The sequence below is a fragment of the Taeniopygia guttata genome, chromosome 4, assembly GCF_048771995.1.
Source record: "Taeniopygia guttata chromosome 4, bTaeGut7.mat, whole genome shotgun sequence".
In the NCBI taxonomy this organism is placed as follows: Eukaryota; Metazoa; Chordata; class Aves; order Passeriformes; family Estrildidae; genus Taeniopygia; species Taeniopygia guttata.
In genome coordinates this window covers 68,103,397-68,118,850 of record NC_133028.1, presented here as the reverse complement: position 1 = coordinate 68,118,850, position 15,454 = coordinate 68,103,397, and the positions used below count along the sequence as shown (strand labels likewise).

The window sequence follows — 15,454 nt, the reverse complement described above, 5'->3', positions numbered from 1 at the left end:
TGACTAAAGGAAATGGTAGCCTAGTGACACATCAAAAACGTTTATCTCTATGTCATGAAAAGCTGTGCTGAAAAATATCACCTTATATACGCTTCCCACTTCATTCATCTCCCTAATGTACTTTAAATCACTTCAGGGATCATGAGGTGCCCTACTTGGAGAGCTTTAGTCGCTGAAACGCTCTTCCCACAGCCCAATTACTCAACACTGCACAAAATGCTGCTCCCACGGGGTGGGGTTTGCAGCCTCCGCACCCATCGGAGCCAGCTGCAGGTGAGCACCACTGCTCCAGTCCCTCCAGCTGTGCCATGCACCTGCAGGCACGAGCTCCCAGGAAAGAAAAGGAGAAATACTGAAAAACATTTGGGACGTTTCCTGCTAAGAAGGAAGATAAACAACCAGCAACACCTCCAAGGCCTGAAGCTAATGGAACGGCTGGTCCCTGAAAGCTCATGAGAGGGAGCAGCAATAACCTCCAGCAGACTCTCAGGTTACTCCTTGTAGCACATATGCTCATAAAGAAAGCACTGGTAGTCCTGCTGCAGCAGCCCAAGGGCTGGCAGAGATGTGCCCAGCTTTTAACACAAGCTCCCCAGAAAAGAAAAGGGACTGGGACATCCTCCTCCAGACACCATCATGTTGCTCCAAAGGCACGGGGCCTCCGGCCACCAAAAACTGTCAGTGGGAGTTACTGGCAATACGTACACCCAGTGAGAACCTATCAGCGATTCACCTTTTCAAGTATGATCAGAGATGCAAGCTCTTCCCTATTTTTTTTTTTTTCTTGGAAGACAGAAATTGAGGGCTAAACCTACTAATAAAATGGGTCTGTTTATGTGAAATCAATTTGGATCAAAGCTAGACAACTCTCAAAGGAGGAGGAAGAATGTGTACAGATAATGGCAAAATGAAACAGACAATCTGCTCATTATTTGGTATTTTGAAGAGACAAGGGAAAAGTGAAGTCACAGAAGTTCACTTCTATCTGTATGACTTCCTACACATGAAAAATAACACAGACAAGCCTAGGCCCTTACTGAATAGTACGGAAATCCCAAAAGCTTAATCAGATGAAACCATACAGAACCCAGAACCAGCAAACACACATTCTTCGCTTTATTCTTGGTTTCCTGTATACCTGTTCATCACTGCACTTAATTTTAGAAGGGCAATGTTGTAAATGCACATGCCACAGTTGAGAGGGCCATGATACACAGAGCATCACCACAGAACATCAGAAGGCTTCAACCTATACACAGTAACACCATACCTCATCAGAAGGCTTCAGACATCTGCTCACACAGAGTAACACCAGACTACTTCACAAGGCTGCAAGCGTCTGCCCGTCTTGTTCCTCAGCCCAACCTTTTATACCCTCATGGTTTATGCACAGCACCTGTGCCCTCTGCTCCCTTTGGTGCCTGGTCAGTCACACCTGGGCACTCCCTGCCTCATTCCCTTCAATGCTGCTCACCTGCTTGGCACAGCTGCAGCCCATTGGGGATGAGGCTCCAGCCCCACTCCCAGTTCCCACAGACTGTGCACCTACAGAGTAACACACCTTTTTATGCTTTTCCTTTTCTACCATCAGCAGTATAATCACCTCGTGCAAGAGCATCATCTATTGATACAAAACCAGCTGTGGGTATTCGAGTAGTTTAGACTCCAGCTGACTTAAAAAACACCAAGATCAAAACTATGAAGAACACTTTAAGAATAGTAGGAAAAGAGAATATAGTTAATTCTAACAAGCAAAAGCATTTTTTGCTAGGCTGAAATAGATTAAAGTTGCAAATGTTTATTACTTTTACTACTAAAATCAGAAAATCATGGAACTGGAATTCTGTAAGGAACAGACATCAACTTAAAAGCACCAAGGTTCCCCCCTGCTAGAACAGGAGGCACAGCTTCCTTGTCCCCTCCAAATCCCAGCCAAAGCCCACGCCTTTGCAGACAGGCAATTTGCCTGAAATTTCCCTGTAACTATACAAGAAAATTGATGGGAACACACCTTCGCTGGCACTAGGTGTGACCAAATCAGACTTACAAAGACTATGAAAAAAAGAATTTGGATAAATCTCCAATAACATTTATGGCTGAGATGAAGAGGGGAAGAAAGACAACTACTGCTCTGACTGGATCGAAGCCACTTAAATAATTTTTTAATTTCAAAACTACTTTTAGGAAGTTTGATTTAGTCTTGAATGTCTTGACTCCTCCATATCATACACTGAAACTGCCCTCACTGTGTGAGAAGCAAAAAAGCCCAAATTTGACATTTTGTTTAAAGGACTCGAAGGGAAGCAGGCCCTAGACAAGGAACACATTTCCTCTTAACTCTGCTCAGAGATGAAGCTAACACAATGATTTACACTGGAATGGGTATTTCAGTAGGTCTGACACACAGGAGATAAGTGCACTGCTACCTCCACATACAGCAGTTCTGATGGAGTAGAACAAAACTTAGATCCAAAAGCAGCACTTGAATTATAAACTCCATCCCCAGTAGCAGCCAGGAGAAAGCACCAGAGTTTGAGGCTTTTTCAGGTTTAGCCTTTTTGCACCACAAGTGACATTCAAGTGCACCTCTCCACAATTAAAAAATTGCCTCAGAAGAATCTAAAGATTTCTCCAAGAAGCTTGCCCTTCAGAAGCTACTTTGTACATTTCCAAGTGCTAAAACCCAAAAGCACCTCCACAAAAAACAGCCTAGCAAGTAAAAAACTGCAATTATTTTTGGGATGTCTGAAAACAGAGATGGAAAGGCATTCCCTGCATTCATGGACAGGTACCACGCATGTCCCAATTTGCAAGGATATGCCACAGCTCAGCTTTGAAGCATAACCCCTTCCCTTATGGGGAAAAAACTACATGAAATTTGCCTCATTCCATTTTATGAGCAAAGTTCTCCCAAATGTGCTTCTACTCCTTAACAGAGCACATCAAAGACCAACTTGGTCCTGGCATGGACAAAGTACAAAAATTACAGCTTGAAATACAGTACAATCCAAATGTTGAGTAGTTAGCAAGACCCAGGTTCTCCTCATTTAGCCTACCATTCCAGGATTTACCCCATCACATACACAACCCACGGCACATTGGTAACCTGGCTACTGGGCACAGGGTTCCCCACCGGTTACCAGTAACCTGATGATGACCTTGTCATGGCTTCTCACATTGAAAATTACTCAGATCTATGAAACCACATCGAGTGTGGTGTTTTATTTTAACCATCAAAATTGAACAGATCACAGTAGTGTGCTAAATAATAATAAAAAAATCTGTTTAAAGCAAACTTGTGAAAATATTTACCTCAACTATTATAAATTGCTTAACCTACCTTCAAGCCTGTAACTGTACAAAAAAAAAAAATTAAATTTAAGTAACCTTTGAAAAATAATCTCGCAGTAAAAGTGAAAAGAGTTAAATTCAGCAAAAAGTAAATTTTCACACAACTTTCAACAGCCATGAGTAACAATCATGGAAAGATCTTTATCAGAAATTGCCATATCGTCCTGTGCAATGTCTTATGTTTAAACTTAATGACTTCAGGCTGCGTTTACCTGCTGTGATTCCTTTGGGCCAGAAGCAGACCAGCCACAAACACATTTAGGCTCTGACACTGTTTACTTCTTCACTGCCGTGTTCTTTACAAATTCCCATAAAAACACAGATAACCTTAGGGGTGAGTGATCCCTAATCCCTGACTCCGGACACAGGCACTCCAGCTGGGAATTAACGAGCAATTGACAGGGCACCGCTAAGACTCCCTTTCCACAACAACAGCCCACACCGTGTGTATATTTACCTACAATGTATCATAACAACCCGACTGCTGCTGCTGACAAGCAACTGGAAACGCGCATCAGAGGCAAGGCAGAAACAAGCTGTGCACTACCTTGTAACAGTAACACTCCTCACTTCATCACAGCGACTTGTCCCACAACAGTTAGATCAAAACCCACGTTTTTTTTCTTCCCTCATCATAATTTTCTTCTCACAAAAAAGTTTAATCTGAGGTAAAAGTACATTTTTCCTCATTCACTCAGTCAGATAGGCCCTAATGTTCATCTTGAAATGCAATGGGAACACAGAATTCAGTGCAGCTGTAAATGCTTAAAATAAATTCAGTGATGGAAACTTATTATTGACTATCTTCCCAGAAAAAAAAGTTTGCAAAATGCTTCTGACTCAAATTATTTACATTAAAAAATGAAGAGACTGCATTATATTAGATTTTAGTTTGTGAACATCTTGTTTTGAAATCATACAGCAGTCTCTGACTTCCATGCAGTCAATCCATGAAATGTGTAACATAGAAAAAAATCAGGCATCAAGGGAAAAAATTCTAACCTAGGAAATAATAATTAAAATAGTATTAAAAAAATCTTTTAAAATACTGAGCTGTTTTTATCATTTCCCAATGCTTAGCACATGAACACAAGAAACAGGGAGGAGGCACCATAAACACCAGATTGAAATATACCCACCCCTAGCTGAAAGCTTTTTGGTGTTGATAATTTTGGCAGCGTACTCTTGTCCTGTGGTGATTTTCATACACCTCCTCACGACGGAGAACGCCCCTCTGGAAACCAAAACCGGGCAAAGTGTCAGTCCAACTGAAACACTCCACTGCCATTACCAGCTAACGGGCAGCACGGAGGGCTGTGATGTCGGCAGAATAAAAAAAAAAAATTAAAAAAAAAAAAAAAAAAGGGATTTTCTGATTTTCTGACAGGGACGGTCAGCATTGATTTTATTCAGCTGAACAGTGAACTCCGCGGGGTAGAAGCCGTGTGACCAATCCCGCTAGCTGGGGCGGAGGGCGGGCGGGTTCTGGCTGTGTCCATGCCGGCACACCACGGGGGGACACAGGGCGGCGGTGGCCGTGTCCCCCTCAGCGGGGACACCGGGCCGGGGGCGACACCCAACATGGCGCTCAGGGCTGCGCCTCCCGCCCCGCCGCTGGGAGGCGCCCGCCGCGCCCCGACACCCCTCGCAAACCGAGACCCCCACCCAGCGGCTACCTAAGAGCTAAAAATAACAATAAAAAATAAATTACAATAAACAGCGGCACAGGGGGTTAAGGGCAGCTCCCTGCCACCCGCCCACAGCCCCTGGCCGCCCCGGGGTCGTATGGCTGGAGCGCGGGCGCTCCCGCGGCGCTCTCGGCAGCCGTGAGGGGGCCCCGGGCGCGGCTCCTCCCAAGGCTCACACACCGACCCCCGCAGCCCTCGGTGCCTTCACCCTCCGCTCTGTCCTTACTTTCCGAGCTCCTCGAAGAGCTGGTACTCGTCGGTGAAGCGTGTGCAGGTGGTCGAGGCCATCATGAGGACGGGCGGCCGCCGGTGAGTCCGGCGGCCGTGGACGGCGAGGCGAGGACGGCGAAGGGGCTGTGAGGCGAGGCGAGGTGAGGCGAGGCTCCGCGCCGGCTTCTTCTCCTCCTCTTCCCCGCCACCGCCTCCTCTGGTGACGGCGTTGCCTCCGCGCCCTCCTCCGGTCTTCCCTCTCCCCTCCCCTCACCCTTTAGGGAAGCAAACAAACAAATATTTAAATAAATAAGTAAGTAAGTAAATAAATAAATAAATACGTATCCTGCTCGCTCCCTCGCGCTCGTCACGGAAAACTAGCGGCAAAAGGGAAAGCAAAACCGGGGCGGGGGGCGCGGCGCTCCTTCCCCTCATGCTCCCCGGCGCCTCAGCCCGTCCGCCGGTGCCGTGCCTCCCCCTAGCGACCCCGGCCCGCGACTCCCTGCCGTCGGGGACGGCGCGACACCCACGGGAGACTCACAGGGGCGGTCGGAGCACGGGAAGAACCTGCGCTCCGCGCTGCCGAGAGCGAAGACCGACCTCTCCCCGGGCGCTGCCCCGCGACGGCGGCGGGAGGCGCCCTGAGAGAAGCGGATGCACCTGCGCGCGCCCCCCTCACCCCCGCCCCGCTCCTCAGTGGCCGCCTGTGACGTCACGCCTCGCCCGAGCGCGAGGGAGGGCGCGCGGCGGGAAGCGCGTGCGGGTGCGCTCGCGGGCAAGGGGCCGTGACGTCACAGGGGCCCCCGCCGCGCGCGGGGAGGGAGGGGAGCAGGAAGACAAAGGGGCGCACCCCACCGGGCACCTCGTGACGTCACAGCAGCCCCGGCCGCGCGCGGGAGGGGGGACACACAACCCGGGCACCTCGTGACGTCACGGCCGCCCCAGCCGCGTGCGGGGGGGGGGGGACACAGGCGCACCGCGCGTGCGCCGGGTCGCGACCGTCACCGGGGCCACCCGGGCCGGGAAGGGAACGGACCGCGCACACCCAGCCCCGGGACCGCAGCCCGGGACCGCCAGGACCTGGAATAACACAGCGCCGGGAAGGGCTGGGGACACGTGGGAAATGTCACCGCAAACAGCTGCCTCGCTCTCTTCCACAGAACTACAGAGTATCTTGAGTTGGAAGGTACCCACAAGAATTATCAAAGTCCAACTCCTCCTGGCCCTGCACAGGACCCCCTCCAAAATCCCACCCTGTGCCCGAGAGCGTTGTCCAAATGCTCGTTGAGCCCTGGCAGCCTTGGGGCCGTGACCACTTGAACATGGAATGGGGCCACCCAAAGGGCATCTGATCCTTTTTGATAAACCTGAATTGCTTTTGCTCCTTTCTGATCAACTAAGTGGTGGTGAGCCACGTGAAGAGCTCAATCCACACCTGCACAGAGCACAGGCAGCAGCTTGGTTACAAGCAGAGATCCACTACAAAAGGCAGCCTGGAGCATCTCCATCCTCATTTTGCTAAGTGAGAAGACAAGAAGCACAAAACACATCCACAAAAAGCTTTGCATTAAACCCCTGGAGTTAACAGAATCAGCATCCAGAGCTGTGGTCTCATAAGAAGAGTTAAAACCTGCCAACCCTTCCCAAAAGGAACATGAATGTACCTACACAAAGGTAGTTTTCCTCCAGGTGAGGCAGCTGTGCCTTGTACAAACACACTGAATTCGTGACATAACGGCGGCAGCAGAGGGACTTTGGAACTCAGGAGCAAGTACAAAGCATTTACTCCATCAGTTCCTCTCCAGGGAAACACTCTGTGCAGCAGTGGCAGTAGAGACTTCAGGATGTTACCATTTAGACCAGCAAGAACGGATCTGTTACCACCTCCGTGAAGGGAATGCACATTACAAGCACACCGAACAGCAGCATATTTCCAAATCCCTTCAAACAAAAAAGTAACATGGAATTTGTGCATCCTTTGGTATAATATCTGCATAAGGAACGCAATCAGCAGCGCTGAACCCCTAGGGTGGGCTGATGATTGCAGTTAAGGGGAGTTTTCTGCCAGGTTCCTTATCCAGATGTACACAGACATAAGAAAATGAAACATATTCCCCTGGCACTACGTTTTCCCTAATGGTAGATTCTGGGAAGAAGCATTTGGACCAAGTATCTGCTATTGCTGTGCCACACAGTTATGCTTTAATTTAAAAAATATTCAGAAGAAAACATTAAATTAAATTTCAATTCACTTTATTGTTGATGTTTTTGTGGTTTTTTAAAAGTCATTATAAGGATGAGTGATCCAAACTGAGAATTTTTTTAAACTTTTTTTTTGTTTCACATTTCCCAATCTGAAGAAGACAAGAAGGGGCCAAGCAATTCCTAGAGAACTATCAAGCATGAATTTTATCACAGGAGGTAAGTCAAGAGAGTATTTGTTTACAAGACTGATATCACAGGACTAGATGAACTTCTGTAAGAGAAACACTAGGGAAGTGATGAGTAGCTTGGAAACACTTCAGCTGAGAGGGTTTTTTCTCCCTACAACAATCATGTCTTAATTGTAGCTCCCTCTTGAGCTGAAGAAAACCTTAATTTGTAGCTGCCATTTAAACATTTGGTACATTCCCCAAATTCCTCCTGAACAGACCAAAGCAGGCAGGATGGCAGCCAAGGATCTGGTCCATGAGGTGAAATTCTAAATGCTGGGTAGAGCTTCAGATTTCCATTAAGGCCACAGAAACAAGTTATATGTTGTTGAAGAACATCAGATCTCAACACTGACCCAAACAAAATGCTTCAAAGCCATCCCAGGGCACATTTTTCTTCTCCAAAAGATTTTCAAGAGAGCAGTTCAAGACTGTAAGAAACTGAAGTTGTTCACTTAAAATTCCTGAAGTTTAACTAAATGTTACAGCTAAGTGGAATGAAATATATATTCAACTTTATACTGAAATATTTTTTGTGGCAAAGGAAATTGTACTTATTTTAAGAGTTTGCTATTCAGTGAAGTCTTTGCTTCGTATGGCTTTACTTTTAGACAGCCGAAGTGATGTTTTCATTTTATTTCTGACCTTGCAAATACAGATTTTCAATTTTCTTATGTTTTGTACGAGTCAAGAGAGCTTCCAAGAGGTCATTTGTGTGTACTGCTCATCATGAGGGCTGCTAGGAATAATGCATGTTTCATTTGTGAACAAGTGCAACAGCCACTTAGAGCAGAGGCCTAGGCAGGAAGTGCCCAGAACACCTGACTAATCTGGGGCTTAAATACTCACTTTGTGAGCAGATGGTCTTTAACAGAAATCTTGGTCCTCCCCAGGGCTGCACATATTCCTGGGTCAAAGCACTTGGGGAAACCAATGGACAACACTGGAGCAGTCAGAGGTACATCACTGCAGCAAAGCAATGAAAAGATCAACAGTGTATGTGGAAACCAGGAAAGATGTAAGGACAGGTTAAAAAAAGAGGCTCAACTGGGAGAAATCACATAGAAAATACATGGGTTTGCAGTTCATTGCAGCAGCTGGAACTGGAGGCACAGATTTAGGTCAGTGTGGAATTCTCTGCTGCACCACACGTTGCACCTCTCTTATTTTCTCATTGGGGCTGCTGGACTTTGATAAATAAAGCTTCTGGAGGGCAGAAGGGCCGGTGACATCGTGCCAGAGACTCACTCCCTCCTTTCCAAATGATGAGGGTGGCCTAAAGCCTGTCCCAACACCTGCTGCTGGAGCAGCTTCCTCACCACCAGCTGCTGACCAGTGCTGGCTGCAGAAGCTGGTGCCAGTCCCAGACTTGCGTGGCCTCTGGTGGATTGTGGAGATCCACGGTGGAGCTGCTGCACCCGCCCCAGGGCTTGTTCCCTCCCCCTGGAGAAGCTCTCTCGCTGCTGCTGTCCCAGAGCTGGCAGAAGTAAATCCTTGAAGGTTCCCCAAAGGAAAGGAATTATTTATCCATGACTGACACTCCTGGCAAGCACCTTGCTGCCCGAGCAGGGCAGTGTGTGTGCTCTCTCTGCCTCTGCTGCTGGAGCACTCTTAGGTGGGATTCATTTACTCCTCAGTGAACCAGAAAGATGTTGGCAGAATAACTGATTTGATAGCTCAGTGATTCTGTCACGCTCTTGCTATGCAGGAGACCAAAGGTTCTCTCTGGCCTAAAAAAGCATCACTCCTGACAGGCTGGGAGGCATTGCTGGCCACTTAACTCCTGCCTCTGGAAGCACCACAGGGAGAAAGAAATGAAAAATTAATGCCTTATTTTTTATCTTTCTGTGCGGGGCAAGGACAAAAATACGGGCTTGAGCAAAACAGATGTTTTCATTTGTTGGCACTGGAAAGAAACAAGGAATGCTCTGATAGGATTTAAGTTTAGTCTCAGAATTTTAAAGAATATATTTTTCTTCTCTTTTTTTATTTGAAGTATTCTTAATTAAGAATATGCCTTTAAAATAAAGCTTTTGAAGAGAGTGATTTATTTTTAATGCACTTGTTCTGGTTATTTTGAGCTGAGTAATTTTTAATGAATTCTTAGCAAACAAAATAGCCCATTGTTTACACAGTTCTTTTTACAAGCAATTAGAGTCAGTAACACTCCATGAATAAGACCTTTTGCCACTGGCTTTCATGACATGGATTTGAAATATAAACATTACTAAAAAGATATTTCAAGTTGGGAATTAAATGTTTCCTGGGGCTTGGAGCAACCTGGTCTATGGAAGGTGTCCCTGCCCATGGCAGGGCTTTGGAATGAGATGAGTTTTGAGACCTGTTCCAACCCAAACCATTCTGTGATTCCATGATTCTATGATTTCTGGAAGTCTGAGTACCAGTCTTGAACCCTGTGTGACTGGCTGACTCAGAAAGGATGAATGGTTCCACTTCCAGGGTTCCCAGGGGTTTGTTACTTCTGGTTCAGTGATGATAGACTCAGAAATATGTGCACTTCTCTGGCCTCGTTTTAATATTACCTTGCCACCTAAACCCAAGAGAAAGATATGCATGTGGAAAAGCTGGCTGTGACAGCCTCAATATCATCAAGGTGAGGAACTAAGTGTGATCTTGGCTGACAAACTCCACAGAGGCTGCCAGGGATGCAAGGGAAGCAGGAAACAGAGAAGCCCACATTGGCATGCCAGCACTGAAATTGTGCCGAGTCTTCCTTCTGAATGCTTTTGGTGACTGCTTTGTAAACATTTCCAGGCATTTCCTTAAAAAAAAAAGGGAGAGGTGACTCCAAGCAATTTGATCTACCACACGTTTTAGATTTGGAGCATCCTTTCAATGAAGGAAGTTGAAGAAGGAAATTAATAATAACACCCCCTGCTTCCCATCCACAGGCATTCCCAGCACCGGAGATGGAAAGGCTTTCCAAGGGGAAGGAGCAGTAACAGAGTTAACCAGAACTGATAAAGAGGCAGGCTGGAATTTTATAAGGGAAATAAGTCAGTGTTGAGGTTTCAGAAGTAGGGGAACATGGTTGGGGGGTGAGAAAAGGGGAATATTTTAATGACAAAAGCTTGGACAGACTGAATTGAAGACAAAAGATTTGCTCAGCAAAGGGGAAGATCTTAAAGAACCCAGTGTATATGAGATACTTTTGACTGGAAAGAAGCTGAATTTTAAGAAAAACACAGTTGGACTGTGGAGATTTTAAACCTAAGTAGAAGAGAAGTGCAGCAGCTGGTTTCATGACCTAGACAGCAGGGAGTGCTCCTGGTAAGAATAAAACAGACCTAAGAATAAAGATATGCACTTCCAAACCATGTCCCTAATCACCACACCTACTTGTCTTTTAAATTTCTACAGGGATAGTGACTCCAACACTTCCCTGGGTAACATGTACCAGGGATGGACAACCTTTTCCATGAAAAACAAATTTCCTAATATTCAACCTAAACCTCCTCTGGTGCAACTTGAAGCTGTGTCTTGTCCTATCTCTGGTTCCCCCTGCTTTCTTGGTCCCAAGAGCTGCTGTAATGAACTCTACCATTCTCAGTTTATCAAGCAAATTCAAGAGGGTCCCATCAGTTCTCTGCCTACATCCTCCCCAGACGTCCATGAAAGTGCCAAGTGTTTGCTTCTGGCTTATATATGGGTCAGCTGAGTGAAATAAACAGCATCTCCTCCAGCTGACAGAAGCTCCTTTCCCATCCTGATTTCTATCTAGAAATTTTCTTGATTCTGAATTACGGGTAGGTCTTTCCATTTATTAAAAAGAAAAAGACACCTGATAGAATCAGAGGAAAGAAAAAGATGGTATTTCCTGGATAATATCCCTATAAAGAAGTAGCTTCTCTGTTTCTCCATTAGAGAACCATTTGCCAGAGATCAATTAAAGCATGGTTGGGACATGAAATGAAATATCAATCCAGCCAGAAATGGTAACAGATATTAGTAGGCAACAGACACACCTTAGTTACGTCCACTCACCAACAAGAAGGCTTGGGTTGCCTTGTCTTGGGAAGAACAAGGATCAGCAGGATACACAGGAATTGCAGTAGATGTACCATCACTGCAGGCAGGCAATGCAAAGGGTGCAAAAAACACTATCAACAGAGGAAAAGAATTGTATCAGACATAGGAAAATATTATTCCCGTATTGAATTATAATTTAAAGGCCATTTCAAAGTATTTTAGGAGTTTTAAAATGTAAACAACAGTTAAAGATTTATATGGGGTTTAAACTGTTTTAGAAGTTTTGAAGTGTTGCAAAGGCACACATTTATACCAGTATAAATTCAGAGTAACTGAAAATTAAGCAATCATAGGACTGTGGATTAATTTTGAACTCTGTCCTCCAGCAAGATGGGTGAACACGTTTGTATTCCATGGGATCCCTTCAGCATGACCACAGCAGAAGTATGGAACTGTTACCATTCTGGGGAGCTGCTCGGTGCCTCCTCCTGCTCCCACACATGGGGATACAGTAGAGCAGTAACAACACAAACAAGCTGTACTACCAGGGAAAACATCACTGAGGAGAAAACTCCTTTCAACTCTTGTGTAGGAGTAGGGAAGCTTGCTGATGTTATTGTAGGAGAAGATCCTTCTATTATTTGCCACATGGTAATTCCAAAATATCCTAATGAACTAAATAGTGTCTATATGTATTTCTGCATGCTGATATTTATATACACACACACATAAAATGGGTAAGAGATTCTAGATCTTGATAATTAACTGGATACATGTGGGAGCCATCTGGACGACCCATTTTCCAGTCTTATTCCTTTCAACACTTGCTGAACCCTAAATTATCACAGCTTTTTAGGCATGCTGGCTGCAATTACCATGGTGCTGGGACATTGTGCATCCAGCCTCTGTGAGCCCTGTGGCTGCCTCCTCTGGGCACTTCAGTAATGAAGGAACTATTGGAATAAAACCTTCCTAATCCACTATGCTGGATAAACTGGGGGCTTTATCATCACCTAGACAAAGTAAAATGACAAGCAGTGGAAAATAACTCTGCAGAGCTGAGTGTAGTATCTGTGCCCAATTTCCTGAAATGTAAGGTGACTCAGCTGGAGGCAAATTCCATGTGCTTTTCTGCACAAAGGTGAGGATGTATGTTTGTAAACAGACAAATTAAGTGTTCTTTGCATGGTTTATGGGCTTCTTCTGGAGTGACAGCTTTGATCTCCCCCAGCACCAAGAGATTATGGATAACACTGATCAAATAACAACTGCTGGCACAGTGTTGATTTTCACTTCACAGGAATTTTCATTTCTATGTCTATTATGACACATTTACAACTACAAACCTCTGTAAGGATCCTTCTTGCAGGCTCTGAATGCTGCTGTGTTTGGTGTATCCAGAGGAGAAACACCTCCCAAGCAGGGGACAGTAGCTGGGTTTCAGCAGGAGCAGCAGCTCCCAGGGCTGTAAATTGCATCAGCAATGTCCAGCCTTCAGAGTAACTAGAAACAGAGCCACTCCAAAGGGCCACCCTGGATAAAAGCTTCCCTCCTAATGCACTGCAATCTTCTCTCCTTCTTTATAGCAGTGAACAAAATGTCATCCCCACCTGTTTCTCTCCCTTTTTTTATATAAGTTACTTAAAAAATGTCAAACTGTATAGGTTATCTATTGTCATTTAAAAGAGATTCGTGCCTCATCCTAGTGCATGATTTGTACCAGAGTGTTTTCTGGTCCTTTCTCCTTAAAATATGTTCTGTCTGTGCTCATTCAAAGCACAACTTTTTTAAATTAAATAAATAGTTTCTGAGACTTCACAAGTTGCAGAAACAGGTCGCTTGGAGGACTTTGTCAGTATTTGCAGGGCAGGTATTAGAGAAAGTTACTTTGAAGTATCCCTTTGAACAGCAGATTTGTGGAATGATTCGCTTCCAGCTCACTTCTGCAGGAATTCTGAGAAACAAATTGATTTTTTTCCCCCCTTTTTAATTCTATTTGTGCTTTGAAACATTGGTAATTATTCAGCCTTTATTTCATGTCACGCACTGCTAACCCTGGATTTGTTTGGGGGTTTTACTGTTGTTTTTAGCAAACAGAAGGTGTCAAACCCAAACTAGGTTTCATAACAAAGCCATTACATAACTGCCCAATTAGCAGCTCGTTCAGTGCTATTAATAGCAGCTCCACATCCAACCCGCTCTGTGTAGTGTTACAATAACTGGCAAGAGGAGGCTTCTCATTAGTTATTCATTCTCAGAGGAGAATAAATGAACTTGGTGGAGATTTATGAGATGCAGAGTAACGTGCTGTTTATTAGCTGCCAGGCTGCTGCCTCTTCCACTGCTCTCTGCTTTTCCTGACTCCCAGGGGATGTTCAGCCCCAAGAACCACCCCTTCAAGCCTGTGTGGACATCCTGTGTGCATCCCAGACAGCGACACGGCTCCCACCAAGGTGGGCTCAAAACCAGGAACCCCTTGGAGTCTTTTTCTTTAGCACAGTGTCTGTAATTTGGAGTTACCTTTCATTGACTGACATGCTGTAATTAATTCTCTAGTGACCGTGATGTTTCACCCCACGGTTGGCTGCCCTGGTCCTCCACTTCAGGGCTCTGTGCTGGGTGTTGGTCATGCTGTGACCACTCAAATACAAATACCCAGAGCAATCTGAACAGTCTTTTGAAAAACATTTTTTTTTCCTGGAGTTTTGATCATTTTAAGCCACTTGAGCTGCTGACCACATAATCTGATCCAGAACTTCTTGTAACTTTCAGCACAGTACTTTTTTTTACTTCCAAAGAGAGATCAGATCTGATTTCTATTTTTAAAATAGGCTACTTTAACTGTTGCAGCATGTGAGCTGGTTTGATCTTACATTCCTCTGTTCCTGAACTCCTGTGTGGAAATAAAGAATTTGTGAAGAGATTTTCTGTGGCCTGATGACAACCTTACATTCTCTACCACAGTGACTTCCTTTTATATTGGACTTCTCATCTGATAAAAACATGGGTCAAATCTCTCTATATATATCTACACATGTTTCTAAAATAATTTCTTCTCCTGAGGTCCATATTCTCTTCTCCTTGGGTGCCTCCACTGTTCCTGAATTCCAGACTGGTTAAGGTTTTACCTCTCTTCACTGTATCATGCTTCTCATCAGGGGCTGTCTAGGGGGATACCAGAGGCTCTTGCACTCCTTTCCCCTAGGCACAAGCTGCTTCAGAATTAAGGATTTACTTACAAAATGAGCTGCATAATTAAAGGATCTGACTGAACATTGATTCAGGTTTTTGTTCCTGCATTGCTTCCTTCCTCTGTACTTGTCCTACAGTTGTATGTCCTCCCTGGGGAAAAAAAAACAAGAAGAGAGAGATTTCCAGAGTCACCTGCATGGGTTAGCTGAAGTCAAAAAAGAACAGGCACATTCTTTCATGGGCTTATTGAATCACAAAATCCCCAACCATGGTTTTCCTTTGGTCTGTCATTTCATTTCTTTCTCTTATCCATGTTCTCACTTTTCTCTCCTACCACAAACTATTCTATCAGCAATGTAACACTGGAATGCAAAAACATGAAGAGTAAACACTTTTGTTTTTCCATCCCTAGATAATCTCTGGTGTTCTGTATAGGTATAATCATAAATATTTTTCTTTTCTTTATTAGTATATTGTGACAATGTACTAGTATTTTATGTTCACATATTAATCATCCATTTTAGTTAAATTAATTACGTATTTTGTCCCTTCTTACACATTTTTATACCTGCAGGATACACAAAGAGCCCC

At 44.9% G+C, this 15,454-nt stretch overlaps 1 protein-coding gene and 1 long non-coding RNA gene across 34 annotated transcripts in view; both read right to left on the bottom strand.

Moving 5' to 3' along the window:
* Positions 1–5,984, bottom strand: part of CAMK2D (calcium/calmodulin dependent protein kinase II delta) — a 119,294-nt gene extending 113,310 nt beyond the window's left edge. For 6 of the 33 annotated variants that reach the window (XM_072928824.1, XM_072928836.1, XM_072928829.1 and 3 more), the window contains exons 1-3: positions 5,791–5,978; positions 5,266–5,524; positions 4,491–4,585 (exon numbers count right to left, since the gene is read on the bottom strand). In XM_072928824.1, the coding sequence (XP_072784925.1) occupies positions 4,491–4,585; positions 5,266–5,330 (160 nt within the window). In that variant the 5' untranslated portion in view covers positions 5,331–5,524; positions 5,791–5,978. Of the gene's footprint in view, positions 1–4,490; positions 4,586–5,265; positions 5,525–5,790 lie in introns of all 33 variants that reach the window. The other 27 variants (XM_072928828.1, XM_072928837.1, XM_072928841.1 and 24 more) reach the window with 9 other exon arrangements.
* A 1,501-nt stretch (positions 5,985–7,485) lies between these two features.
* LOC115495097 (uncharacterized) lies at positions 7,486–14,974 on the bottom strand. The gene is made up of 3 exons (XR_012055819.1): positions 13,018–14,974; positions 11,687–11,802; positions 7,486–10,463 (listed from the first exon to the last, which is right to left on the bottom strand). It is a non-coding gene; the product is annotated as an uncharacterized lncRNA (long non-coding RNA).
* Positions 14,975–15,454: the final 480 nt, after the last annotated feature.